We start from the raw sequence: 27,505 nt of genomic DNA, 5'->3' as shown, positions 1-27,505 counted from the left end.
TTATTATTTTTTTTAAATCAAGTTTTAATTTTAAGTTATTGAAATGTAAATAAGACATGTTGCTTTGACAATTACCTAATAAAATATTCTGTTAATATTTAATTTAATTTATCTAGTAATATATATATATTGTTATATAGTTGAGTTCCCTGGATGTTTCCCTGGGCTCTGTGATCTGCTGTGCATGCTGTTATTGATATCAGCGCTTCTAATAATAACAGTGTGTTTGTGCATCTGTGCATTAATGATGGCTAAACTATTGTATTAGTCAGTTACGAGAGAGTCTGAACATCTTTTATCCCCTGAAGCCTTTTGCTCTGACATTTCACAACAGAGCACATCTGCAAAATACCACCCTGTCCCAATTACAGACCAAAATAAACTCAGCTTAAATGTGCATGCAATGACTGCAAAGAAGCTGAACTTATACATATCCATTGAATTACATGTCTTTATTTATTATATTAATATTTATTTAGAATATTATTATTTTATTAATAAAAAATAATGTTATAAAAATATTTAATATGTATACAAACACAGCCAATATATATATATATATATATATATATATATATATATATATATATATATATATATTGGACATATATATATCTATATATATATATACACACACTCACACTCACACACACATTATTATATGATGAAAATGATTTGATATTTATATCTGTATATTTATTATGTATCTGTATATCCGTTTATACACACAATATAATATTTAATAGTATTTATAATATATTCTTTTGAGGGAGCAAAATATTTTAAATATTGAGAAAATCGTCTTTACAATTGTCCAAATAAAGTCCTTAGCATGCATATTATTAATCAACAATTAAGTTTTGATAGAACATGATGGAACATGATTTTTTACTTAATATCCCAATGATTTTTGGCATTGGCATGAAAGAAAAATCTATATTTTTGACTCATACAATATATTTTTAGCTATTGCTACAAATATAACTTTGAGACTGCTTTTTTGCTCCAGGCTCACATATATTTATATAAATACTACCCATCTATCCATCCACCTACATAATCTGAACTTTAAATTACGCCATGCATGATTTCGTATATTATTTAATATATATTTGTATAATATAGTATCTTTGTAATGTAATATTTTGTAATAATATTTAAATATCAATATAAATAGTAATACACACACATTTTTTAATTAACACAAAATGCATTTCAATTATTAAAACAAATATATTTCAAATGACTACAAAATACATACTTGCAATTTACAAATATACGGAGTTCTGGCATGAAACTCTAGATGGCGCAGTCCGATAGGTCTAACTCAATCTGACCTGATGACATCATCATCACATGGCACAGCTGATTGGTTCTCTCTTGTATCGGTAGCCAATCAGCTCGCTGCTCAACATTCAAATATATGACTAGTGCCAGCAGTCGCAGCTCGCTTCAGAAGCCCTCCACCTTCCCCAGCTCCACCTGTATAGATCTGCTACGAGGTGATTCATGGGGTTATTTCATGTACGTTATATTTGCAGTAGCAATATTCTTACAAGCTCACAGCAGCATGTTGTGGATGTTTTGGCGGTAGCAAGTCTCAGTACTTGCTAAAAAAAGAAACAGATCTATTGCGTAAAGACAAAATACATTAACATTGTCATATACATTACCATGCCAGTCTTTCCGAGAGCTGTCATGTTTTATCTCAAAACAAGTCTTCTTTCTTCTCAATAATGTTTTACTGGAAATAGGTATAGACAGTAGGCTACTGATAATGAAATTGATTTTCTTGCACTTTATCCTCTAGTATATATAATAATGAAACACACTTCACAATGAAGAATCACATGCATATGAGCTGTACTATATCAATTACACATCAAAAATCCTATTCCTCGCGAGAACTGATGTCTTATTTTACAATCAAATATATAAAGATTCTTGAAACAAGATCCATTTACTTGAGAATCAACACTGCGTTAGATATCCGGGGCTGTTTTAATAGTCTTATTGCATTGGCAGATCTTCTGATTTGTTTTGATTTCTGAGTTGTGTGGTTCTGATGCATTTATTTTCATTTGTAAGACAACATATACAAGACTCATTGACAGCATGCATAAATTATTTTACATTTGCATTTGGGAAGTGTGTAGTTAATAAATCTACAACATTAGCTCAGGGTTAATCGATCACTATCAACTTTAGATGACAGATAAACAATCAGTAGACAATAAGCTAATTTCCATTTATAATGTATTTCTATTTAATTTTTTTTCTTTGCAAAGTCTTCTGAAAATTTGATCTCAGCACATATTCATTAGCCATCAGAGTTAAAAAGATTGCTCTTATGTTTTAAAATGAGTCTATGCTATAATTTAGACCAGAGGTGACCACTGATTTTAACCACCATACCATATCACAAAGAAACATGCCAATGAAGCATATATATTTCAGTTTAAAGATTTATGTTTAGTTTTTTACATGAAATGTAAAAAAAAAAAAAAAAAAAAAAAAAAACAAACCCTGGAAGTGAACTTGACTGAAAATAATTTAATTTACATATTTAATATTTCAGATAGTGACTTTGTAGCACTGATCACAAATTGCTAATTGTTTTTATAAATATCTTGATGGTTTGATTTTTTTGTACTGTCTTAAAAAAAAAGATTCATAAACTGATCTGAATCAAATGATTCGTCATAAGCATAGTTCAGATCAACAATAAATGATTTGCGATTTGAAGTTCCGATCTGAATCAAATTATTTGTGATTCACGATCCAATCTGATCGATTCGAAACACTGAATCAGTTCAGTTCAGTGTTGATTCTTTACAGTTCAGGATCTTTCTGTATTGCAAAGTTCATCATTTACAAAAATAATTCAGTTTCTTCTTAAAGACAGTATCGTCGTTATTCAGTTCAATACAGTTTGTCAATTAAATAATGATTCAATTCAGTTCAGTATTGATTCGATTCAGTTCAATAATTCTGTGAAAGATGATTCACACAGTTAGTTCAATAGCCTAACTATCAATGCTGAAAAAGATATCAATTATGCAATGAATTAAATTTAGCTATAAAGCAGCTCTACAGAAGACACCAGTGGCTTTATTCAGCTCAGTTCAATGTTGATTCAATTCAAGTTCAACTTAACCAATTATGAAATGTTAACTTATTCAGCTCAAGTCAGTTCAGTGTTCATTCAGTTCAGTTCAAGTTGTGAATCTCGTTACTGATTCGTTTTTAAAGCCATAATTGCATCCTCTACACATTAATTTAGCTTTAAACACTCAAGTTAAAACATAAATCTCAGAAAAAAGGCTAGGTTTCACAGAAAGTCCCTCCATCGCCTCCACCGTGTGCATAGAGAGGGTTTGACTCGCTCAAGTCCCGCCAGTGAGGAAGGACACGTCCTTGATGTGACGTCCAAACGCAGCTGATAACAGCCAGAGTCACGTTCAGCGACGGGAGCTTCATTTAAATGCAGGAGAGAGACGATTTCATGTCAAAGTGTTAATAGTATTACAAAGCGCAGAGATTGAAGGAAAGAAGCCAGACTGAAGTAAATTACTCTGAAACAAGGTTTAAGTAAAGCCTGTGATTGTGAGTTATATAAAGATTGTTCTGTGTGTGGCTGCCTGCCTGAATATTACTACTAAATGAGTTTCTGACTTCCTTCACTTTCACAGTTTATAGAGATGGTGATAGAGGATCTTACACTGAGTCCCAATATAATCAACAAGTGAACTCCAGTTTGAGCCCAAGAGACATCTAAAGTTAAGAAAGAAAAAGTCTTATCCATATTTATTGCTGCTAAATATACATATACATAATATATATATACATAAATATACAATATATATATAATTTTATTTATCAAGGACACATTAAAGGTCCCGTTATTCACGCTTTTTTGAAGCTTTGATTGTGTTTACAGTGTGCAATATAATGTGTTCATGTTTCGCGTGAGAAAAAACACAGTATTTTTCACACAGTTCACCTATCTGTATACCGCTGTTTTCACTGTCACAAAAACGGGCTGATGACTTCCTTGTTCTGTGAAGCCTCTCCTTCAGAAATACGTAACGGGTTCTGATTGGGCCAGCGGTTCCTGTGTTGTGATTCGACAGCAGCTGAGAGCAGGCTGTCCTCCTGGTAACGTGATTGGGCTAGAACGCACGTGCTGGAGATGTTCTTCTAATCACAGGAGCGTTTTTACTGACGAGATGCGCATGAAAACCGCATTTGTTTTTTTGCACAGCCCTAACATCTAGTTAACAAAGCTAAACAGCATTGCCCTTTGTGTAGTAAGTTACAGAAACTGTTAAACGCACCAACTTAAATAATAAAATACACTTACCGGTTGTGGTCCATAAACAATGCCTTCTCCAGACAAAGAGGGAACTGCTACATCTTTCAAGAAGAATCTTTGTTCGAATCCGGCATTAAACTGATTGAGATTGAGGAAGCTGTCCTCAGCAAAATGAGCTGCACATAGTTTTACATGTGGATTATAATTTTCGGGAACCGAGTTAAACATAAATTGTAACCATTAATCTCAAAGTACAGCGTTCCTGGGAAGCCCAAACAAAGATGATTGGACTCAGAGATGAAAATAACAGTGTTTCAACGACATGGCGACAAAAACAAACAACTTTTCCTTCTTCTCCGTCGGAGCGCAACAAGACCACGCCCCCTGTTTGTGAATTCATGTGGCCGGAGGTTAGTCAAAAAAACTGTTTTAGTGACGTCATTACTGCAGGAACTAGAGGGCTGTAGTCCAAACCAGTCGTTTTTTGTAAGCGAATTCTGTTAAATCAAATATCTCGCTTGGCATTGAACTTTGAGCTTTAGAGTTTTACAGATTATATTTATACTCTAACAACAACATTACACACTAACTAAAGTTTAAAACATGGGATCACGAAGAAGATGACCTTTAAATGGATTAAAAAAGTGATAGCAAAGACAAGGGTTAGTTAACCGAAACAATACAAAAGTGGTAAATAAAAAAAGAAAAAAATATATATATAAAATGAGCATAATATATTATATACTTTATAAAATTAAAATAAATGTTAACTGCAATAAAATGAAAATTAATGCTTTTATTCACCAAGAACACATTAAAATGATCAAAGTGTTGACTGAAACAAAACAAATTAAAACACACACACACACACACAGACACACACACACACACACACAGACACACACAGACACACACACACACACACACACACAGACACACACACACACACACACAGCATAATTAAAGTAATATACATGTTCAACTATTTGCCAAGGCTATACAAAATATGTAAAAAATTACAAAAACAAAAATTAAAATCAAAATGTGAATTATAAAAATAAAACTCATTCAAAACTGAAATTAAACTACAGTCTAATTTATACTAAAATAACACCAGTAAAACACCTGGATCATAAGCTGTACAGTTTCATATCTCCAGCGTATCTGATTAAAATGAATAAAATACAACTGTTCTTTAATAGAAATTAATACTTTTATTCAGCAAGGATAGGCGACATTAAATCGATCAATAGTGTCTGTAAAGACATTTATAATGTTACAGCAGATTTCTATTTCAAATAAATGCTGTTCTTTTGAACGTTCTATTCATCAAAGAATCCTGAAAAATAAAATATATCACTGTTTCCTCAATAAAATATTGATAATAATCAGAAATGTTTCTTCATCAGCATATTTTCATGATTTCTGAAAGATCATGTGACACTGAAGACTGCATCACATTTCACAACATGGTTCATAATGCAGCCTTGGTGCAGAAAATACTTCTTTTAGAAACCAGGATAGGTTTGTGTTGAGGTGATGGTTCTAGTGTAGGTTTCTACCATGGAAGAAGATCTATCTGGGATTATTCTGGTATCTCCACGTGTCGCTCACGAGCTTTCAGAACGATTATAATCTCCTCTAATCGGTGGGAGATGTGCGGTATTTTACCCAAGGTCATGAAGATGTATGGAACAGCACGTCTTTACCTGAGACATTTTCAACCTCAATCTGTCAAGCTGTGTAATTCTAGCCTGGAAACAGCCTGACACAGCTAGAGAGGAATACAGCTAGGAATGGGTGTTATATATTCGAAATATTCGACACTACACTATCTCCATTCTAACTAGAATATGCTTGGAAGATGAATTTGAGAGACACTAGAAATATCATATCACGAGTGTAACAAAGCTCTTTTAAGGTGCTGCTGCGGTGGTGGAGAGAGTATATTTTATTCATAAGCCACTTTTCATGAATAGGGTACAAAATATGGCCTGGAACAGTTAAAAATGAAGCCATTTTTCATTTTTGGGGAAATAATGAAAGCAGCCTTGAGTTTGATGAGGTGCTTAACCATCGGAAAATGCTGATCATTCGCTTCAGGAGGTCAAAATAAATAATTAATGAGAGGTTTTATTTAACATTTCTATGAGTTTTTATAGGTTTACTTCGAAAGCACACAAAGAAATATGTTATATATATATATATATATATATATATATATATATATATATATATATATATATATATATATTGGATAAGATAATGTAAATAAAAAAACATGATTTATTTTGCATATGTATAAAACGTCTTTGAAAATATTTTGAATAGAATGCAAAAAGTAATAAAGCATGAAACTAAAAAAGCATGACAGTTTAGATTAATCATCTCACACAGGGATTAATGAATTAAATTTCAGAAAACAACTACTTTCAGGAAAGCTTTTACGTAGCTGAAACGAAAGTCATTTTATAAACGAACTTTGACTGTTATTGAACTAAATTGAATCAACACTGAACTGAATAATGATCCTGTTATCTTCTGTAGAGCTGCTTTAGGCTATCTTTCAACATTTTCCTTTTTATTAATGTGAAGTTGCTTTTAAAAAAAATCTGTATTGCATCCACCTTATTTAGCTACACTAGTTTCTTTGCAAAACTTCCAATACATTCGCCGCTAAGAATAACAAGATGCAGTACACAGTTAAATTATTTGCGATACAAACCAGTGTGTTTATGCATATGATAATAAATGACAATAATGTGATAAGAAATGCCAGTTTGTAAAATAAAGCACCATAATGGCATGTTCGTACAGCTAAAATAACTGGAAGTGAATTAAACCGGAAGCCATGCACATTCAAATTACAAATGGCGAGCTCACTTTTACGTTAAAAAATAAATGCTTTGTAAAATGTGACTTGACATAAAGCTGTCAGTGGAGAAAGATGTTTTTGCAGCCAGCAGGTTTAGTTACTACATCTATTAGTAGGAGAAAAACTGACAAAACTAACCAGTTATTACAAAAGCCGATGTGTCGGATAGCTAGGGTTTGGTAAAGACATTAGCAAATGTCAGAAATCCATCACAGCTTCTTTAAAAGTAGTTTTAGCACATCAAATATAAGATGTTTTAAAAGACTACGGATCAATCAGATGACCCAGGGCTAGCAATAAACATCTTAGCATTTTGAGTGTTAGCTGTGTGCATGAAATCTATTTCATTTCATGCTGCTGTTTTTAACGCAAGACTGCACGCATCTGTTTGAACGGCACTTACACCACAAGTTTATAAAACCAAAGAGAAAACGATTAAAGCAAATATTTCCCCCGTACTGGCACACATCAGCACGAGCCCGGGCTGATGTAAATGTCAGAACAGCAAGCTCCCGCTGCTCGCAGCTACTGCAAAATCAACTCCAAAATGTTTAACATAATGCGGACTGTCATCTTCAGTGCATGCTGTAGTTTCATTAAGCAAACGTGTTGTAATAGTTTAACCATGCATTATTATCATGGCCTGGCTTCTGACTGACTTCTGAATTATTTAAAAGTTACTTTGTGTACAAGCATCAGGTAGAAGAGCAATCATGCATTTATTGTTTTTACCAGCAGAGGGTGTTGCAAACTATATGATTACTTGGTCGTGCATCGCTATCACTTTAAAGTAAGATCTCATTAGTTAACCATTAAATGAGCCAAAGCTACATTTGCTACAGAAGTTATTAATCTTTGTTAAAATAAAAAATACAAGTCTTAGTTCATGTTAAGCTCATCAAATATTACATTTGATTTTAACAATGTGTTATTAAATGTAATGCCTAAGATCAACGAATGTTCAGAAAAATGTTTCATTAGTAGTTTAACTAATGAATTCACTAATGTGAATGAACAATAAAGAATCAAAACACTTTCAAACTAAATCTAGGGCATGTTGTAGTCCACATATCTGAATGGCTATTTCAATCTATTTAAATATGTTTTATAAAGTAGTGCGGCTGCTGTATTTATGGGGTTTCCAGGGTAAAGGATTGCATTGTCTGGAGTTTAGCGCCATCTGCTGTTAGAGAGTGAATGTGCTTTCATAAATTTTGCCTTTGTAATTCTGCTTTAAAGCATTACTGGTTATTTAAATGTTTAATTTTTTGAGCACACTTAAAGAGCGCGCACGAAAATGGAAAAGCCTGTCAAACTGTGCCTGATTATACTGAACTTAAGTTTTGTTTTGTGCTAATACTGTCAAAACACACAAGGTTTATGTATATATCAGTTAGTTATATCTAAAATGAATGAAAATGATGCATGTCTGTATATTAGATGCGTGCAGGTCTTAAAGGGACAGTAGGCTACATGTTGCCGACTGTAATTAAAAAAATGTAATTTCCGTCATTGTTTATTCACTCACATGTTGTCCATAATTTACAGTATATTAATTTCTTTCTTATCCTGCACACAAAAGAAGATATTTTGATGAATCTGGAAAACCAAACAGTTGCTGGTCCACATTGATTTTGATAGTAGTAAATATATATATACTATGGATGTCAGTGTGAACCAGCAACTGTTTGGTTTTCCAGCTTCTTCAAAACAGAGTTTATGTTTAGCAGAAGGAAACTCATTCAGGCTAAACGAAGTCCTTGAGGCACGATGCACGCTGAGTAAATCATTTATGCACATAGATTCATTTATTTAAGTACAGTACAGCAATGCTGACGAATAGCATAACCTGTATGGAAACTATAGGCTCAGCTAAACGCTGCACGTGTTTTACATTTGCTCCGGTGAGTGACAGTCGGCTGATATGGATAACGGGGATGCCCAGTCTCCTAGAAAGCAATCAGATAGTGATGCTGACTTATAAAAAGAGCAGATTTGAGTTGTTTCCCCTCCAGTGAGCTCGCAGTCATATGAGTCCTCTCCCCTCAGTCTGCCATGCCTCCTCAGGCTTATATAATCCAGATCTGGCCTCATTTCCAGCGCTGAGCGACGCTCAGATCTTACAGACGCTCAGCCACTTTAACACTCGCAATCTGCCAAAGAGTTGCTTCCAGACTGGCGAAAGGGAAAAAGGTGGGCGAGTATCTCAAACCCCTTTTAAAATTAGCCATGGACTCCAAGGGATTTGTGTTAAGTAAGTGAGTCATCACAGGACGGGGGAGACCGGGGCTAGTTGTCACGCTGGGAAGATGTCACATGGGTTTTATGTGAGGTCTGGAATCCAACTGAGAAGAATTAGTATAGAATTTACAAACAGTTCTCAATCTGAAATTGCTTTGTGGAACACAAAAGAGGAAATACTGAAGATTTAATTGAAATAAAGCTTTAATAAAATAAAATATGTTAGATGAAAATCAAAATTAACAAAACTTACAAAAACTGTTTAAGTGCAATTGGTAAACCATATAAAAATATAGTTAAATATTTGGGAGAAACCAACACGGGAAAAAAAAAATAAGCAATGTATATTAATTTGATTAAAATTATTATTATACATTTAGAAAAAAATCACTTAAAAATTGCTAAATTGCATAAATAATACAAATAAACATTAAATAACATTGAATTAAATATGAAACAAGTTTCTTGTAAAATTTATCATTTTAATAAAATTTTAATCTAATGTTTTTTTTTTATATTTCTAATAAACACAATTTTTAAATGGTATACAGTTTGTACAATGGTTTTTAATCTGCAATAAAATTAAATAATGTTAATTCCAAAATAAATGTCAATATTCTGTTTTTGAATATTTTATACATTTAGTAATAATTATTATTATTTTCGCCGGTGTCACCTTCATCTTACTCTGAAGGGGCTTAAAAGACCATTATTGTCATGATATTATTGATTTAACTGCTTTGACATGATCAAATGACAACAGAATTTAAACCGAAATGAGCTTGAACTAAATTGAATGAATATTGAACTTATTTAAGCTGTATAACATAGAACTACTTTACTACTAAAATTTAACTTGTTTAATAATTTATGCATTTTACAACATTAATGCTGTTTTTTTCCTGTTTATTATTCTGAAGCTGCTATAAAACAATCTTTATGTATCATTGTATTAAATGTGACTTTACTTTTGGTTTTAATTGATCTGAAAAGCCAATAAGAAGCTGTTTAATGGCACTGTGACAACATGCCCCGCTAGATATTTAATGTGTGTTGAAGGAACTGCATCATTTTACCTGGTAAATATTGGTGGAAATGTTCAATAACACTTTTACAACCAAGATACAGAAATGAACTATGAAAAATAAACCCACCTTGAGAAATATTAACAAAAGTGTGACAACTAGCTCCAGTTTCATCTAGACTTAGGCTTAAAATGACAGTTTTATGCATTTATTCTGAATGCATTTCCTTATATGTTTATGTGTCTATGCACATTTATGTGCATCAATCTAAGATGAAATGCAAGATCAAAACTTTTAATAAACATCACTGGAAAAGGATAAGTACCAAAATCCAGAAGAAATGTCCATAACAGATTTTGACATTCCTAATCTTGGTCAGAATGAGAACATGCTCCTACTTAAGACTTTTGAAGGCTCTTCAGGACAAACCCAGGCAGCAAACACATTAACCACTGGTTAACAGGTAGATGCATCACATTAGTATGGTAATAAAGCTGCTGAACAAGACCAGATAACATTGGAATAACATTGTGCTTCACCTTTTCTGTCCACATGAGTGATGACGTGGCCTGAAGCTGCATTAACTCTATACTGGGTAAAGCCAGAGGTATGCTTTTAATGAGGAGAAACTGTTCGCTGAGCACAGAATGTTCTGCTAATGAGCAAAACTACAACGCTTTTCTTGAACTGATTGTGAACTCCTTCTTTCATTCGTTCACTTGTCCATTTATACATCCAGAATTTATTATTCATTTATTAGGGAAAAGTATGAAAAACTAAGGCTTCTATCCAAACATTTTATCTAAATAATTATCCAAAGAATTAATTTAATAATTAAGGAAATAAGCATTGAAATAAGGCACTAATAAAATATTGTAAATATTAGATAAAAAAAAGGAAAACAATATTGCATTGGCAAAAAAAAAAAAAAAAAAAAAAAGAATAAAAATGTATCTACTTAAGTATGTACTAAAGCTGAAATTAAATGAATAAAAAGCTTAATAGAAATATTACAAATAAATGAAAATGAAAACATAACAATGAATAAGCTAATTTAAAATATTAGTACATACAAAATATGCAAAAATATGCCGATATTTATATTTAGTCGAACATGGAAGAGTTAATATCAAACACTAAATATATATATATATATATATATATACATATATATATATATATATATATATATATATATATATATATATATATATATATATATAAAATCCTAAATTAAAATTAAACTTAAAATAACAGCTAATTAAAAACTTTAATACATAATATACAGAGAAATATGTTTGTATTTGTTTTTAGTGGAACACGAAAAGGGGAAATATTGAATAATTTTATTTAATTTTATAATTCAATTAATTCAATACAATTTTACCATTTTTTAAAAATATTTATTCATAATTAAATGAAATAAACCTTTTATAAAATAAGTATTACATTAAATACCTTAAAAAAACTACTTAAACTACTTAAATTATTTAAATTAAATTAAAATATAAAGCTAAATATTTTGGGGTAAAAAGACATAATATATTAAAAAAACTAAATTAAAATAAAAACTTAAAATATAAAAATAGATTTGGTTAAAAAATCAATTCATACTATACAAAACCAATTAGCAAAATTGCAAGTTTCACAAATAATTACAGCAAGAAACACATTTTACAAATAAAATTTAGAAATAGTATTTTCTTGAAAAATGCAAATAATAGTAAATGATGAACTTCCTTAAACACACAATACACATAGAGTGTATGAATACACAGGATTTAACACTGTCTCTGAAAAATAGCTGTCTGCCTGACACTTCTTGTATATTTGGGATAATTCCTCAGATGTCAGATCTGCAGGCGTTTCTTCCTCTGGTTACAGTCTGTGTTTCACATCCATCAGAAAACACTGAAGAAGAGTGATAGCGAAGGGAGCGTGTGAATCACACACACGACTAGCTGAAGGATGTACAGCGCGGCAGATGAAAAATGGATAATATATAAGAAATGTCACGTTCCTTATTGAAACACTGAAGCATGTCCTTAAGCGAGAGAATCACGCAAGATGGCCAGAGAACATCAGTGCCTTGAAAGAAGAGTTTAAAACGGCCTTGGAGCCAGTGTGTGGGAGTGATAAACAGATATTGAAAACGTCTGCGTCAATGCCAGCAAATGAGATGCGGTCGGGTACTAAACCTCAAGGTTTGCATGTGTTTTCCTGACGAAGACAGAGAAATACAATATTCAACTTAAAGCAAACTGAACTAAACTAACTTTCAAGTGGAAGTAATTGTAGAAACAGATTCATTGCATTCAATTCTGTTCTGGTTTTCTTTCAAGAAACATGTTTTATATTTATTTTGGAACTGGCTGGTTGTAGGCCTCAATGATCTGAGTTTATGCATCTCAGTTTTTTCAGTGAATATTGCCTAAATTATCCACAAATAATGCTTTTTCACTTAAAAACATAGGGGCATAAGCTCAAATCAATGAGGCCTACAGATTAAATAATATCATGTTTTTTTATATAGATTTTTTTTTGTCATAAAAAACGTGCAAACAAATAATGTCAGCATGCAAACAAAGTAAATAAATATAAAAATGTATGCAAAATGCATAAATAAATCAGTATCAATAAATATTAGATGAGAAAATTAAACGTTTACACACTTAAAAATGTGAAATGTTGACAGAATTATTTATTTTTTATTAAGATTACAGAAATTGCAATAAAAACGATTGAAGTTAAATATAAATATTTGGAGGAGGGAACTATTAAAATAATTAAAAGAAAGAAAAATGATTAAAACCTACTGAAAATATAAAATAAAATGCAATTCAAAAATATTTATGCATGCTGTATAATGAACAAAAATGACTTTAAAACTATTTTTATTTTTCAGAAATTGCAGGTCAATTTCACAAATAATTGCAATCAAACGGCAAGTAACACTGAATTATATGTGAAGCGTGCAAAAAAGACTGAAATAGTATTTTCTTGTAAACCTGCTTTATTTACAGCTTGGATTTGATCTTTTTTATTAACTTATTTTCTTTTTGCAAGTGATTGATCGTAGAGCTCACTGATCTGAACTAATGCACCTCTGTTTTTGAGTCAATATTGACTTCGGTGTGAACAGTCCGATCAAAATTAACTTGATATTCATGACAATTCACCGTGCAAGTTTAATTTCGCCTTTGGCATGAAGATGAAAGTCGTTTAACACGGAGAGACGACTCTAGGACCACAAACGCTCAATATTTGAGACGCTTTACAACAGAAAGCGTAGTGAAGCATTGCCACAGGCGCTCAGAGCCTAAGAATACAAACAGCCTCGGGCTCCGGCACAAAAGAGCACGTTATTTGTTCACGCTAGAATGAAACCGGACGTGTTTAAAAGGTCATGTGAACATGCAAACATAAACTGGAGGAAATCAGAATTGACTTTCAGTGTGAATGAAGTCTGAGATGCCGCTTGGCTTCTGGATTTTAATTGAGACGGTCCACTTCAATATTTAACCAGCTGCTCTGGTGTTTTCTGTGCAGGTGCTGTCAAAACAGAGTCTCAGAGCACTTGACAGGTTTTTTTTTTACTTGAGAGCAGAACTGGACTATTGGAGAATTTGTTATTGTTTCCAGTTGTAGCTGAAATGTTTTACCTATATTGTCCATTCCTGGTTGAAGCAAGCGTCCTTATAGTGTATGTCTGTTATTATGAGATTAAATATAGCAACATCTGCTGTAGTTCGGGATCAGGGAGATTTTTAATGTTCTCTTCTGCTCATCAGCACGGCATTTATTTGATCCAAAATAAAGGGTGAAAACAGTGAAAAAATATTTCGATTTAAAATATCTGTTTTCTATGTGAATGCGATGTAAAATGTATTTTATTTCTGTGATGCAAGTCTGTATTTTCAGCATCATTCCTCCAGTCTTCAGCGTCACATGATCTTCAGAAATCATGAAAATATGATGATTTACTGCACAAGAAACATTTCTGATTATTATCAATGTTGAAAACAGTTGAGCTGCTTCGTACATATATTTTATTTTTCAGGATTGCCAGAAAAATAGAAAGTAAATAAAAAAAATTGGATTTATTTAAAATACAAAATCTAACAACATAGGTCTTTCCTATCATGTTTTAGCAATTTTACCTATCCTTAAAATCCTTAAAATAAACAAATAAATAAATAAATGCTCTTTTTTTAACTGTGCTTTAAAAATCCTAAAAAAAAAAGTATTACAGGTTTAAAAAAAAATATGACATGGCACTGTTTTGAAAATTGATAATAAATCAGCACGTTAAAATGATTTCTGAAGGAAAAGTGGAGTATCGGCTGATGAAAATTCAGCCTTGCATCACAGAAATCAATTGCATTTTAACATATATTCACATGGAAAACAGCTATTTTAAATTGGAATAATATTCCACAATATTAAAAAAATGCAAGTAGAAGATGCTAAAAACATTTTTTTTTAAATCTTACTGTTCACAAACTTGTAAATGTCGGTGTATACTTTATATCGCGATGTGTTCAAGACAAAATTTCTGTGCAAAAACTGACCGTCTAGCTTGGACTTATTTTTTTTTTTTATGGTTGAAGCAAACATCCATATGGTATCTGTTTATTATTATGAGATTAAATATAGGAACCTCTGCTCCAAATATAATGGATATTGCAATGTGTTGAAGACAAAATCAGTACAAAAACCGAGATACTTTGTTTAGTCTGTAATTCATTGGGTTTGCACATGTAAACACAGAAATGACACAATATGATAGTCATGACAGTGACTTATAAATCCATAAAATAATTGCTATTTTCAGTCAAAATCCTGTACAGACTGCTGTTTTTGCATAACAACCTCTCCAGACCGCCTCAAGCCCTGCATGAAATTTTCATTGGCATTTGCTGAATAACAAACCCTTGTGTAAAAAGAGGCTCGGGCTGTTGTTTCCTTCACTGAGTCACACATCAGAAAACTGAAGGAAAATAGGGAGGGGGAAGGGTTTTTTGGCTTTACACACTTTCCCTGTAGTGGTCTTGTCTTCTCCCATGCATGACCGCTCTCATGGCGCTTCTTATTAGACAACGTGGGTGGACAAATGCCACCAACATTTAAAGGGAGTTTACAATATTGCACAGCCACTGTGAGCTGTAGGCTGAAGGGTATATACTGTACATTTTGTGCTTTGACTGCATATGCATTTTAGATAATGTACACAAACTCAGAAATTTGCAAAAGGAACAAAAAAAATTGTTTCCCCAGCATTGCTAATTAATAAAGTAGTTGGTTTGCCTGCCAGGACTGTCGATATAAATGTTAGCAAATATTCTTCTTGATATAATTTAACCAATGCAAAAAAAGTGCAAAGATCTGCAGAATCGATAGAGAAGTAGACTGGTAAGAATGTGCACATGAACACAACGAAACAGATTGTCCCTTTCATCAAAAGTGAGGAAAAGCCTTGATATAAATGTGAACGGTCACAACATCTTTAAGACAAGTGTCACTTTTATATTCACACATAGAGATCATTCACGGACCTCAGAATGCATTAGAGTAGACAGATGATACAGAAGTATAAAAGAAGGTCATATTTATCTTTCCGTTGCATGATATGTATGAGAATATGGTGCGAATCTAACAAAAAAAAAATGTTTTGCATTAGAAATATACAGTATATATATATAGTATATATAAAATTTGGTAGTTTAACAACATATAATCATTGCTATTAATAGTGTTTATCGTCTGTATGATTACGTCATTATCTGAATTTTACCGTACATTTCTGCCATGTGTAGATTACATACAACTAAATGTATTGTAGAAACGTAACTCTCCGGAAAGCTGCTTTGCAATGATTAGCATCGTGAAAAGTGCTATACAAATAAACTTGAATTGAACTGAATTATATAATTTGCTTAACTGTCCAGCAAAATGTCACAATGCAAAAGAAAATTTATAAATAAATGAAAAAAATAATAGTAATACCAAGGCTTAATTTTTTTATGGAAAATCTTAATAAAATTTACAAATTATAAATATGGTGTTTAGATAATTTGTTAGATAATTTCTTCTAAATCAGTGAGAATTAGAGAATTATTATTATTTATTTATTATTATTATTATTTATTTTATTTATTTTTTTGGCAAAGTGAAAGTAGAAATGGGGAAAAATTTGCTTAATTGTTCATCAAAATGTCACAAATAAAATTAATAAATAAATTATAGTAATAATTAGGCTTCATTTTCTTTTTGCAAAATAATAATAAAATGCACCGTTATAAATATAAAATGATATTTAATTGAAAATATAAAAACAATTATATTTTTAATTTTGAAGTGCAATCATATTTTAGTGAGATTCACCTATCTCTCAGATCCATTTGGAAAATCCATATTTCAGAACTGTGTGAAGGTCGCCCTTTTCTCATGAACCTCCAAATAGTCCGGTTCGAAATGAAGCTTGGCTTTCAGTTCCCAGTATTCGCTTCTGTTGGGCTCTATGTAGACGGTGGTTGGTGTCGAGCAGTACACCATGGTCTGCTCTACTCTTTCCGGATTCAAGTATTGATGTCTCACATCAAAGTCCGGCGTGCAGTGAGCTGATGCATGTGTGCCATGCTTACATGCTAAATTACCCCTGTAAGAGGCCTGCTGGTCCCTAGCCAAGATATCTCGGTAAAAGTAGTTGTCGTCCAACAGAGGAGAGTGTCTGTTGAGCGTGTCTGGAGTGCCAGCGCTGAACTCGGAGCTTATCGCGTTGCTCCCGACGTCTTCATCCAAATTGGATGCCAGAACTCTATTGAGTTCTTCGAAGTCTCTGTAACTCTCGATTGCGCTTCCCTCACTATACGGGCCGTTTTTCGCAGCGCCTTCTGTTGTGGGTGGGATGTATTCGTAGACGTTACCCGCCGATGTTCTAGACTTCGCTCGATCGGTGTAAACTGCATTGAAAGAGCTCGCATTGGTGGTTACCGAAGCTAGGCGTTCAGACTTTTTACGCCGCTTCATTATGACCGCGAACAATCCAGCGGCGACGAACACGGATAATATAAAAAGGAGCAACAAACCGAGTATAAGAACAGAAAGGGGGACCGCGGGATGATGCGTGTCATAATCCAAGGCTGTTTCTAAAGTGATGGTGCTACCAGGAAAGGATTCCTCCGAAGGCGGCACGACGGAAGATTGCACGTTTGAGCTTTCCGGGCAGAGATGAGACGCGTGAACGTATCGCAAATCCTCTCCTGAGAGACTCAGTGGAGATTCGCAAACGACGCTGTTCACCACTGTACCAGTGCTGAGCTGCTCCAACCAGTTTTTCATCTCCACCGCGATGCACGAGCAATCCCAAGGGTTCTCGAAGAGATCGATCTGCACCAGCGACGAAAGGTCTTCGAGGACGCCGCCGACCGGAAGAGTTCGTAAGTGGTTACTGCGCAGATTCAATCGAGCCAGACTTAATCCATCGAAGATGCCAAGTGGTAGAGTCTTGAGGAGGTTGTTGTTGAGAAACAGTAATTGTAGGTTGGGCACCTGCTGGAAGGCGCCAACCGCGATCTCTCGAATAACGTTATACTCCAAATACAAAAACTGCAAGCTTTGTAAACCGTAGAACATATCCTCGGTGAGCCGCTCGATTAAGTTGCCGTTTAAGTAAAGCCTTCTTAAGTGTATAAGTTGGCCGAATGTCTTATCGTGAATGATGGCTATTCGGTTGTTGCCTAAATGGAGCAAATCCAATCCGGTTGCACCATTGAAGTCCGAACTGCACACCGAGGAGATGTAGTTTCCGGTTAAATACATCTTTTTTGGATTGTACGGCTTGGGATCTAGATCCGAGATGCTTTCGATTTTCCGCTCTTGGCAGTTAACGTTCAACCCGAGGTCTGAGATTTGGAGATTGCATGTGCATGCGTTGGGACAGTCTAGAGGAACCGGAGATTTGGTTTGGTAGGCCAACATCGGCCCGTAATTCTGCGGCTTGCTTGAAGACGAGCGCGAAGTGGGTTTAACGCGAAGTTTTCCTGATAAACGGCTGCTTTTTGTGGCACGCAAGATAGTCGAGGATGCAAATCCCGCCGTGAACGTCGCTGACGTGGTTTTGTAGAGGATCTCGCTGCTGTGAGCCGGTTCTGCGCGCATTTCGTATTCGGCGATGGCTCTGCGGGGACAAAGCTCTTGCTTCGAGATTTCGTCAAGGTCTCGTCCGTGCAATCGGAAGGGAGTCTCGCAAACCACATCTCCGACCAAAGCGGTGTAAGATATGCTTTCAAGCCAGGCTTTTAGCGCAATTAATTCGCAAGAACAATTCCACTGGTTTTCTTCAAGCTGTAACTCCACAATGTGACTCAAGTGCTCCAGAAGGCCGATATAGGGAAGCACTTTGAGTTGATTGCCTCTCAGGTCGAGATGAGTTAAAGGAACATACTGAAAGATGTTGTTCGGCAGAGTGGATAGTAAATTGTCATTGAGGATGAGCACCTCTAAGTGACGTAAATTGCTTAGGGCTTTCGCTTCAATGTGGCTAATATAATTATAGTCAATCTGTAGGTACTCCAAGCTTTCAAGTCCGAGGAACGTGTCGTCCTTTAGTGCCTCGATTTTGTTATTGTTTAGATGCAGTCGCTTTAATCCCTGGAGCCCGTTAAAAGCCCCACCTTCGATTTCGGATATATCGTTGTTGCCTAGATGTAAGATGGTGAGTCCTTCATACTGAACGAAATCGTCGAGGGAGACTTTCTTTAACAGATTCCCTGTGAGCAGAAGATGATAAGCAGTGAAGTGTAAAGGTGTTACCTCTGACAGATTGTTAATTCCTCTGTTTTCACAGCTGGCTGTAAAAATCCCGTCTCTATCTTCGCAGACGCACAGGCCTGTACATATATCCCCATAAATGTCTAACATCTCAATTAAGGTGAAAAACTTGGCAAAAGAGAGTATGGCCAATATCCACATATGCATGTTCATGACGATTGATGGCGGTTGAGAAGATATTGTGTGCTGTCATCTGAAAAGAGAAAAATTATATGTTAATTCATGAATAGTATCAACTCAGCATGTTAAACCTAAGCACAAAATAAATATATAAGCATGCATAATATCGAAATTATGAAGTGAGGAGAAATCTTGTAAAATTCTTGCTAATCAATTGGGACGGATGCATTGCAAAAAATATTTTCTTCTTGTTTTCCAGTACAAATATAATTCTTAATTAAGATACATTTACTTGAGAAGCAAAATGACTTTAGGTATCGAGTCTTGTTTTCTTAAACATGCATCACAATTAAGTGTTTCTTGCTTAAAACAAGAAGAAATCTGGCAATGGAGCGAGGACAATAAATTAAGATTATTTTTATTGTCCAAAAGCAGATTTTTTCTTTGTCTTGTTAAAACAAGACTTAATATATTAAAATACGACTCTAAATGCACTGAAATTCAATAAATATTTAGAAACCAGTTAGCTTATATCATAGTAAGACTTGTTGCATATTGTTGGGTCTGTGCAGTTCATTTAAATGCATGATTTTAGGAACATTTTCCTTTGCGTTTCTTTACAAAAAGCATTGTCGCCACTTGAAGAACGATGTAGGACCTGAAGAAGGACCAGCTGAGAGACACTACTGAACAGCATCTAGATGTGTCTATCTCATATTGCTGAAGACACGCAGTGGGATCAAATATAACTGTAGGCTAACTGCTGCCAGCTGTACATATACTAAAGCCAAAACAAGCGATATGCATGTTGACATCTGTGTTACATGAGACAAAAGCCACTGCTTCAGTGCTACAGTTCTGACTCAGTAAGGAGCAGACCATCCACTTGCATTTCAATGAGTATGAAGAAATTGCAACACACTTGCAGTATGGTAGCTTTAGTCCCACCTTACAGGTAAAAGGGTTAATCATTTAATATAAGCATTGCCTAGGCTATTTATGTAGGCATATGCTTGAATGTGCACATAGTGAACTAATGGTGCATTCAAGTCATGTCGGAAAGATTGTTTTTTATGAACTGAATGAGAGAATGTTTATGAGAGAATGTCTTAATTAAAATGAGTTCTGATCTGGGGGTCTGCTGGTGATAACACGGTTGATGCAATGGATCACACATATGATGCAATGGATCACGTATATGTAGCTGACAGTAAAATAAATAAATAAATAAATAAAAAAAAGTTGCATGTACAAAATATGATTATTGTACAATTACAATGCACTTTTTTTCATCAGTTCATATGAGGTAAAATACCTAGCTGTATTTTTTTGGTTAAAAAAAAATCAATAATGGCCATCTTGCTAAAGAAGAAGTGATGTAAGTGCACTTTACGTCATAATTACGACTTCGCCACACGTAAATATGAACTTTGCAGTAGGACTTGAAGGCACCAATTCATATAGCCTAGCTAAGTTTGATCCTCACACTAATTGCGCCATCTTTGACTCAAAATTTTAAGAACGATAATTAGTCAAATCAAAAACAAACAAACAAAAACATCGGTCGGAATATCGACATGCATAGAGTTAAATTAGAACGAACGCAAAATAGAGGATGCAACGTAAGTTATTTAGAGCAAAATAATTGCATTATCTATTTATTTCATATGGCTAATAACCTATCAGTCTACTAACGTTGCATTACTACAGCAACTGACTAATGTTTAAGCTGCAAGTAAAATAATACAATAACCTGGCTCGGATCAATATTTCATTTTTAGCTGTTTAACTCAGCATGTTAATACACAGCCAGCGGGTCGTTATCACAAAACAAACCTCTTCATGGTGACATACAGTCCTGTCGGGGTTTATTTTGCAGTAATGAATGACTGCATTATCGCATTGTTGACATCTAGCCACTATGAGCTACAATAACGAGACTGATAGCTGGGGAAAAGTTGAACGACGTTAAACGCCTTCCCTCTCGCGCGCGCACGAGGATGACAGATTCACTTGCTTGCTTGTGATTTTCATTTGCATATTTTCCTGTCCGAGGGTTATTCTTTCTGTCTGACAAACAGCAAGACATCACGCTATGCCACTGATGCACGCGCTCTAATCTCGAACAGCATCGAGTTTGCCAATAACTTCTCCGTCGCCACGTATTGCAATCGATCGATATCAAACAATAAGTAGCCTAAAGACTATTCCCAAAGAGTCAATGCAAATGTTGTTCATCTTACCCGCGTGCACCGCAGAGAAAAGCGCGCATCTCATCTGGAAATGTGTGTTTGCGTTGATGCTGTATTTACATTTTAATTCGGTTCCCGGATCCCAGTGAATGCGGTGATGCTCGTCAGGCAACCATTTCTCTGACTAACACGACGATGACTCGGAAATCGCAACAGCTACATCCCACAAATGTGGGAGGGGGAAGAACACAACACTGGTTTATGATGATCATGATGATGAATTAAAATGAATCACATTTATTAAATCAAACACTGTTATGCAAGGGTCAGAGAGAGAAAAATGACCACTGCAGTGGCCTTAAAAGTATTTGGACACTTGAGTCATACTTATGGATTGTCATTGCATTAAATCAGGGCTTTCCAGACCCCAGGGACCTCATATGTAAATTATGCTATCATTAAAATATATACTATAATACATTTGATGTTCATGCAAGTTGATATAAATGTAATTAACCGTTTAAATTATGTAAGTTTTGGATATCTGGCATTAGACTGCAAAGCCAGTGTAATTTATATTTAAAGACAGACAGCACATGCATGCTTTTTCAAGCAAAGCTTAAGTGTGAAATAATTAAACAAGACACCTGGGCTGTATATGACACCTGCTGAGAACTGACTTTGTACATACACTTTAACAATCAGATTAGAGTAAAAAGAGTTCAGCCAAAAATGAAAATTTGCTGAAAATGCGCTCAGCCCCAAGACTTTCAATATTAATTTGAGTTTGTTTCTTCATCATATTTGGAGAAATGTAGCATTGCATCAGTGTCTCATCAATGGATGCTCTGCAGTGAATGGGTGCCGTCAGAATGAGAGTCTGATAAAAACATCACAATAATCCACAGCACTCCAGTCCATCACTTAACATCTGGAGACGACAGAAGCTGTGTGTTTGTAAGAAAAAATCAAGACATTTAAAAAGTGAAAAAGAAGTCTGGTCTGAATCATGAGAGAAATCTGCTCAGATCAAGCAACTTTTACAGTCGAGAACAACAGGAGATGGAGGAAACGTTATTATGGAATGATGTTTTAGCATATTTTATTTTTAAGTTAAAATGTCTTAATTATAAATTTGTTTCTTACAAACATGCATCTTTTGTCTTCTCCAGATGTTCACTGATGAACTGGAGTGCTGTGGATTATTGTGATGTTTTTATCAGACTCTCATTCTGATGGCACCCATTCACTGCAGAGCATCCATTGATGAGACACTGATGCAATGCTACATTTCTCCATATCTGATGAATAAACTAACTCAGATTAATCTTGGATGGCCCGAGGCTGTATGAATGCTATACTGAATTCTTGTTATGCATTGTGCAGTGATGCAGCATTTACTCAATCATGCGCAAAAGGGTAAAATGGTGATAGTGTGCTCCGTATGTAATAAAACTACACATTAACACTTCTCTGATGCATCTGTAATTAAGAGCCATTTATATTTTCTGTCCATTATATTAAGCAGATGCAACTAATACAGAAACTGCTTCATATTCATATCACACATTCATATCACTGTGCACAGCATGAAATATGCCGTTTCCCTGCGTGGGGTTATGATTTCAACTAGATGTAGACTAGAGTCTCAGGGAATGAGGCTTTTTCATAGTGGTTGACTGATATGGATTTTTTAATGCTTGTGGCGATATCTAGAAGCACTAGTTCATTTTGTTTTATGTGCTTTTCGGAGGAGGGTTTATCTGAAACAGATTAGAGCACAATGATAGACTGCAATGAAAAATAAAAAGTAATGGTGTCTCCAAAAAATGGTTGTTCTGAAAATCCCTAAAAAAACTGAGTAAATGTGTGTTAAAGGAAGTATCATGTCACTGACGACTGGAGTAATGATGCTGAAATTTCAGATTTACATCACAGGAATAAATTACATTTTATAATATATTACAGTAGAAAACAGTTGTTTTGAATTCTAATAATTTACTGTATTTTTGATTAAATAAATGCAGCCTTAAGAGACTAAAAAACATTGAAAATTGTAATTATTCCAAACGTTTGACCGGTAGAGTGTAAATCCTAATGATTTAATTTTAAATAAAGCATAATGCACAGGTTTACGTGCGACTTAGTAACTCAAAGAAAACTCTCTTTCAAAGAATTAATGTCACTGGTGAACTTGTTTCCCAAAAAGAGCTTGTTGTATCAGCTTTGTAAATTGTAAACATGACTTTGTTTCCAGGCAACCTGATAAAAAATTTATAATAATAATAAGAAAAAAATGCCATTTCCCTTATGCATGAGATTCTGATTTGACAAGATGTCGACAGAGTGCATGAGCATAAAATCTTTTATTAATGGATTTAATGCTGATATGTAGAGAGTAGAGCTGCGAATGGTGATGTATACATAATAAAATAAATAATGGGAAATGTGTGGTACACAAAAGTGTCAAAATCAAATGAACATTTCGGCAATATGTACTCAAAATTCATTAAAAATATTGGCTGTCTGGAGACTGTGGAATTGATACAAGAAAACAACAACAAAAACAAAAAAAACACTTTTATCAATCAGCCAAGTCAATTATTGGCATCATTTATAATCCCAAACTGGCCCAAAATTGGCAGGTGTATATCTTACTGCTTTTTAGTGCAAAACAGTTTGTTATGGGTGAAAGAATATATTATATTACGCTCTTTTTTTCAGGAAGAATCATGCTAATAATAGTGTGGGATATTTCTTGTGCAAACATGAAAACGGCAGTGTTTGCTTGCAAATCTTTACAGGTGTCGACTTCTAAGATTTGTTAGGGAGCAAATCTCACTGGGGAATCTCACCGGAGAAAGCCCAGAATTCACACTTGTGTAGGCTGTTTTATATAAATGTGCAAGTGTATATAAATAAATATATATATTTTTCATTTTCAGTCCCCCGAGTATCAGGCGTTTGTGCTGCTGAACCATCTGCGGTCCTTCACATCTGTGCAGCATCAACAGCAATTACTGTCTCTGTGGGGCTCCACCTGTAGTCCCTGTCACATGGCCATGCTTTTACCCCAGTGCTTTTTCTTTTTTTGCTGTTATTGAAACATAAAACTCTTTTTTTTTTAAAAAAAAAACAGCCACCACATCCTAAAATCAGTTAACAATTTGGATACTGAGAGAAAATTAAGTGCACAATAACCCAAAAACAGAACATAATCCAATCAAAAAACATAATATTTAAGCCCATATTTAAGATTTTTGAATTTGGATTGCATTTGGATGACACATTTTAACCAGAACAAACTAATAAACTTGCAATGCATTTTTTTCAGTCATGCATACATGAAACAGGTGTGATTTATGCACTTTAAAAAAATCACATCAATAAATGCCATAGTTTATTATTAATTATTTGCATCTACTTGATTTCAGTTAAATAATAATAGCGTCAAAATGCATTGATTAAAATAATTTAGAATCAGCTTAAATCTGTTCATTGTGAAAACAATTACATTTAGTCAGCTACAAAGTGTTAAAATATGCTGAGGAACATGCAATTTTAACTAATAAAAAGGGTACCATGCATGGATGCAGAATATAATTTTGGATGCAACTGCCTGTCAAATGCATAAATGCAAATGTAAATACAATTTAGACCTATATATGTTATTTATAGATAGATAGATAGATAGATAGATAGATAGATAGATAGATAGATAGATAGATAGATAGATAGATAGATAGAACCCAAACAGTTCAGTGGTGAAAAGACTGGCAGTGCTGTAGTATCTGTTTACAACCTTCAGCACATTTGTCAAAGTCACCAAAAGCACCGCGGTCAGGCCTGCACCAGAATAAACTCATGTCTTGTTCTGAGTGTGGAGGTGGATGACAGCCTGATGCTAGTGAATCTGACAGTCACATCATTCCTCACATGAAAAGCATCTTGTTCTTAGTCACAATGAGAAAGCAATTAGGGGCATCTCCAAATCTGGAGTGCAGCGGGCCTGAATACTGAGAGCAGAGAAACAACAACAGCAAAGGCATGGATTACATCCAAGGACATGAAACTGTGCAAGCCAGCAGATGCGTGTATTCAGGGTTTGTCCTTTGCTATGGGAAAAATGAAAATAATGACAAGGCCATGCCTGCAAATGCAAAAATGTGTAGCTATAATAACATTTTTCCATTTAGGAGTATTAGTACTCTCAGGTGTTACACAAACATGATATTTAGTTTACTTGCTAATAACTCCCTCAAACAAAAATGGCCAGAGGGTAAGTACATTTTCAGCATATTTCCATTTTTAAGTAAATTATTCCTTTAAATGTCCATCTCCTGTCGTCTGTCACATTAAAATCCAGCCACATATTAGTTAAAGCAGTTTTGGTTTGTAAACAGTGCTTGATCTGTGCAGATTTCTCTCCTGATTCAGACCACTTTTTCACTAGAGGAAAAGTTATCATGTATTATGGATATTTTAACTGGAAGCAACGGTTTAAAGTTAAAAACGTCTTGATGATGAATTTACTTCTTACAAATATGCAGCTTTTCAGATGTTAACTGATGGGCTGGAGTGTTGTGGATTATTGTGATGATTTTATCAGCTCTCATTCTGACGGCACCCATTCACTGCAGAGCATCTGTTGTTGCTGATTGGATCTGAACGGTTGATTCCTGCCAGCTCTTGCCAGTTTTGCGTTCAGCATGAACGAGTCATTCAGTGAAGTGACTGTGTGTCTTCTGTGACACTGCACACATTCACATTTCTAACACTTCAGAGAACAATGCTTTCCAGCTGCCGCAGACACCCGAAGATGACTGAAAATGAGAGGTGAGTCATAATTGTTGGTCATTAGGTCCGAAAATTCAACTCCAATCATCCTCAAAGCCAATCAAGAAAGATGTATTTTGTTCAAAGCATAAAATGATGTGACAATGTGCTCAAGGCTGGTTTGTCCAAGTGTACATTGGTGAAATAAAGGTCGGTGATCTGTAGCTTCTTAGACGATGTGTCTAATTAATTATGAGAGAGAGGGAACAGTTGTTGGAAATACAATCACTTGTATTATTACATGCATTATTACAGACTATATTAATCTATTTCAAAACTGGTACTTGCAGTCTCTTTGAAATTATTTGCTTAATTTACTAGCAATTTCTACGTTTCCATTCCCATTTTTTTTTTTCAGTGTTTTTAAGGCTTCCCACACCAACAAGTTTCCATGACTTTTCCGGTTCGTGATTAACAAACAGTAGATGTAATAGCCTCTAAGTGCTGTTTGAAATGTTCTTATAAATTAAGCATTTTCTCAGGCTCCTATGAGTGTAGGTTCAGTCATTTCCATTAAAGTCGAAAAACTGGACATAAACATAGGAGCCTGAGAAAACTAATACTAATTTTAGAAGAAATTTTCAGATGGCACTTAGAATCTTCTCTTCATTTTCACAACAAATCCCCGTATATTCCCATGCTTTCTATGATTGCTATGTGTTTTGAAGACTTCAAGCACACATTCACTGTTCAGACTTAAAAAAAACACAAAGAGAAAGGAGCAACAACAACAACAAAACACTATTCCAGGCTTCTAATAGACTTTTATATTGCATACTTGGATATTATTTTGACACAAGTCGTATCTCATTTGAGGCTGCACTTCTGAAATGTTGACTAGGTGTTTCTTTTTTCCCTAAAATGGGTCATGTCTGCAAAAAAACAATGAGACACGGCAGCGATGTCCTCGCCTCTGCTCTCATCTCCTCCTCCTCACAATATCTTCTAAATAAATGACAGGAGATTTAAAAATAGGCCATTTCGTGCCTTATACCATCAGTATATTTTATTGGACAGCAATAAAGCTAATCTGAGATGTGTGAGATGTGAGAGCTCCCTCTGTTGGCCG

General features: G+C 34.4%; 1 protein-coding gene across 2 annotated transcripts; it reads right to left on the bottom strand.

The window, feature by feature from the left end:
* Positions 1-16,707: 16,707 nt before the first annotated feature.
* Positions 16,708-21,818, bottom strand: slitrk5b (SLIT and NTRK-like family, member 5b). Of its 2 annotated transcripts, none has more exons than XM_026271108.1 (2): positions 21,652-21,818; positions 16,708-19,481 (listed from the first exon to the last, which is right to left on the bottom strand). In XM_026271108.1, the coding sequence occupies exon 2, from the start codon at positions 19,439-19,441 to the stop codon at positions 16,874-16,876; it is 2,568 nt and encodes an 855-aa protein (XP_026126893.1). In that variant the 5' UTR covers positions 19,442-19,481; positions 21,652-21,818; the 3' UTR covers positions 16,708-16,873. The 2 variants fall into 2 exon arrangements, with proteins under 2 accessions (XP_026126893.1, XP_026126895.1); XM_026271110.1 differs by having other exon boundaries at positions 21,721-21,818.
* Between the last annotated feature and the right edge of the window lie 5,687 nt (positions 21,819-27,505).

The sequence above is a fragment of the Carassius auratus genome, chromosome 9 (assembly GCF_003368295.1).
Source record: "Carassius auratus strain Wakin chromosome 9, ASM336829v1, whole genome shotgun sequence".
In the NCBI taxonomy this organism is placed as follows: domain Eukaryota; kingdom Metazoa; phylum Chordata; class Actinopteri; order Cypriniformes; family Cyprinidae; genus Carassius; species Carassius auratus.
Note: the sequence above shows the minus strand (reverse complement) of the source record. Positions and strands in the feature narration are given on the sequence as shown.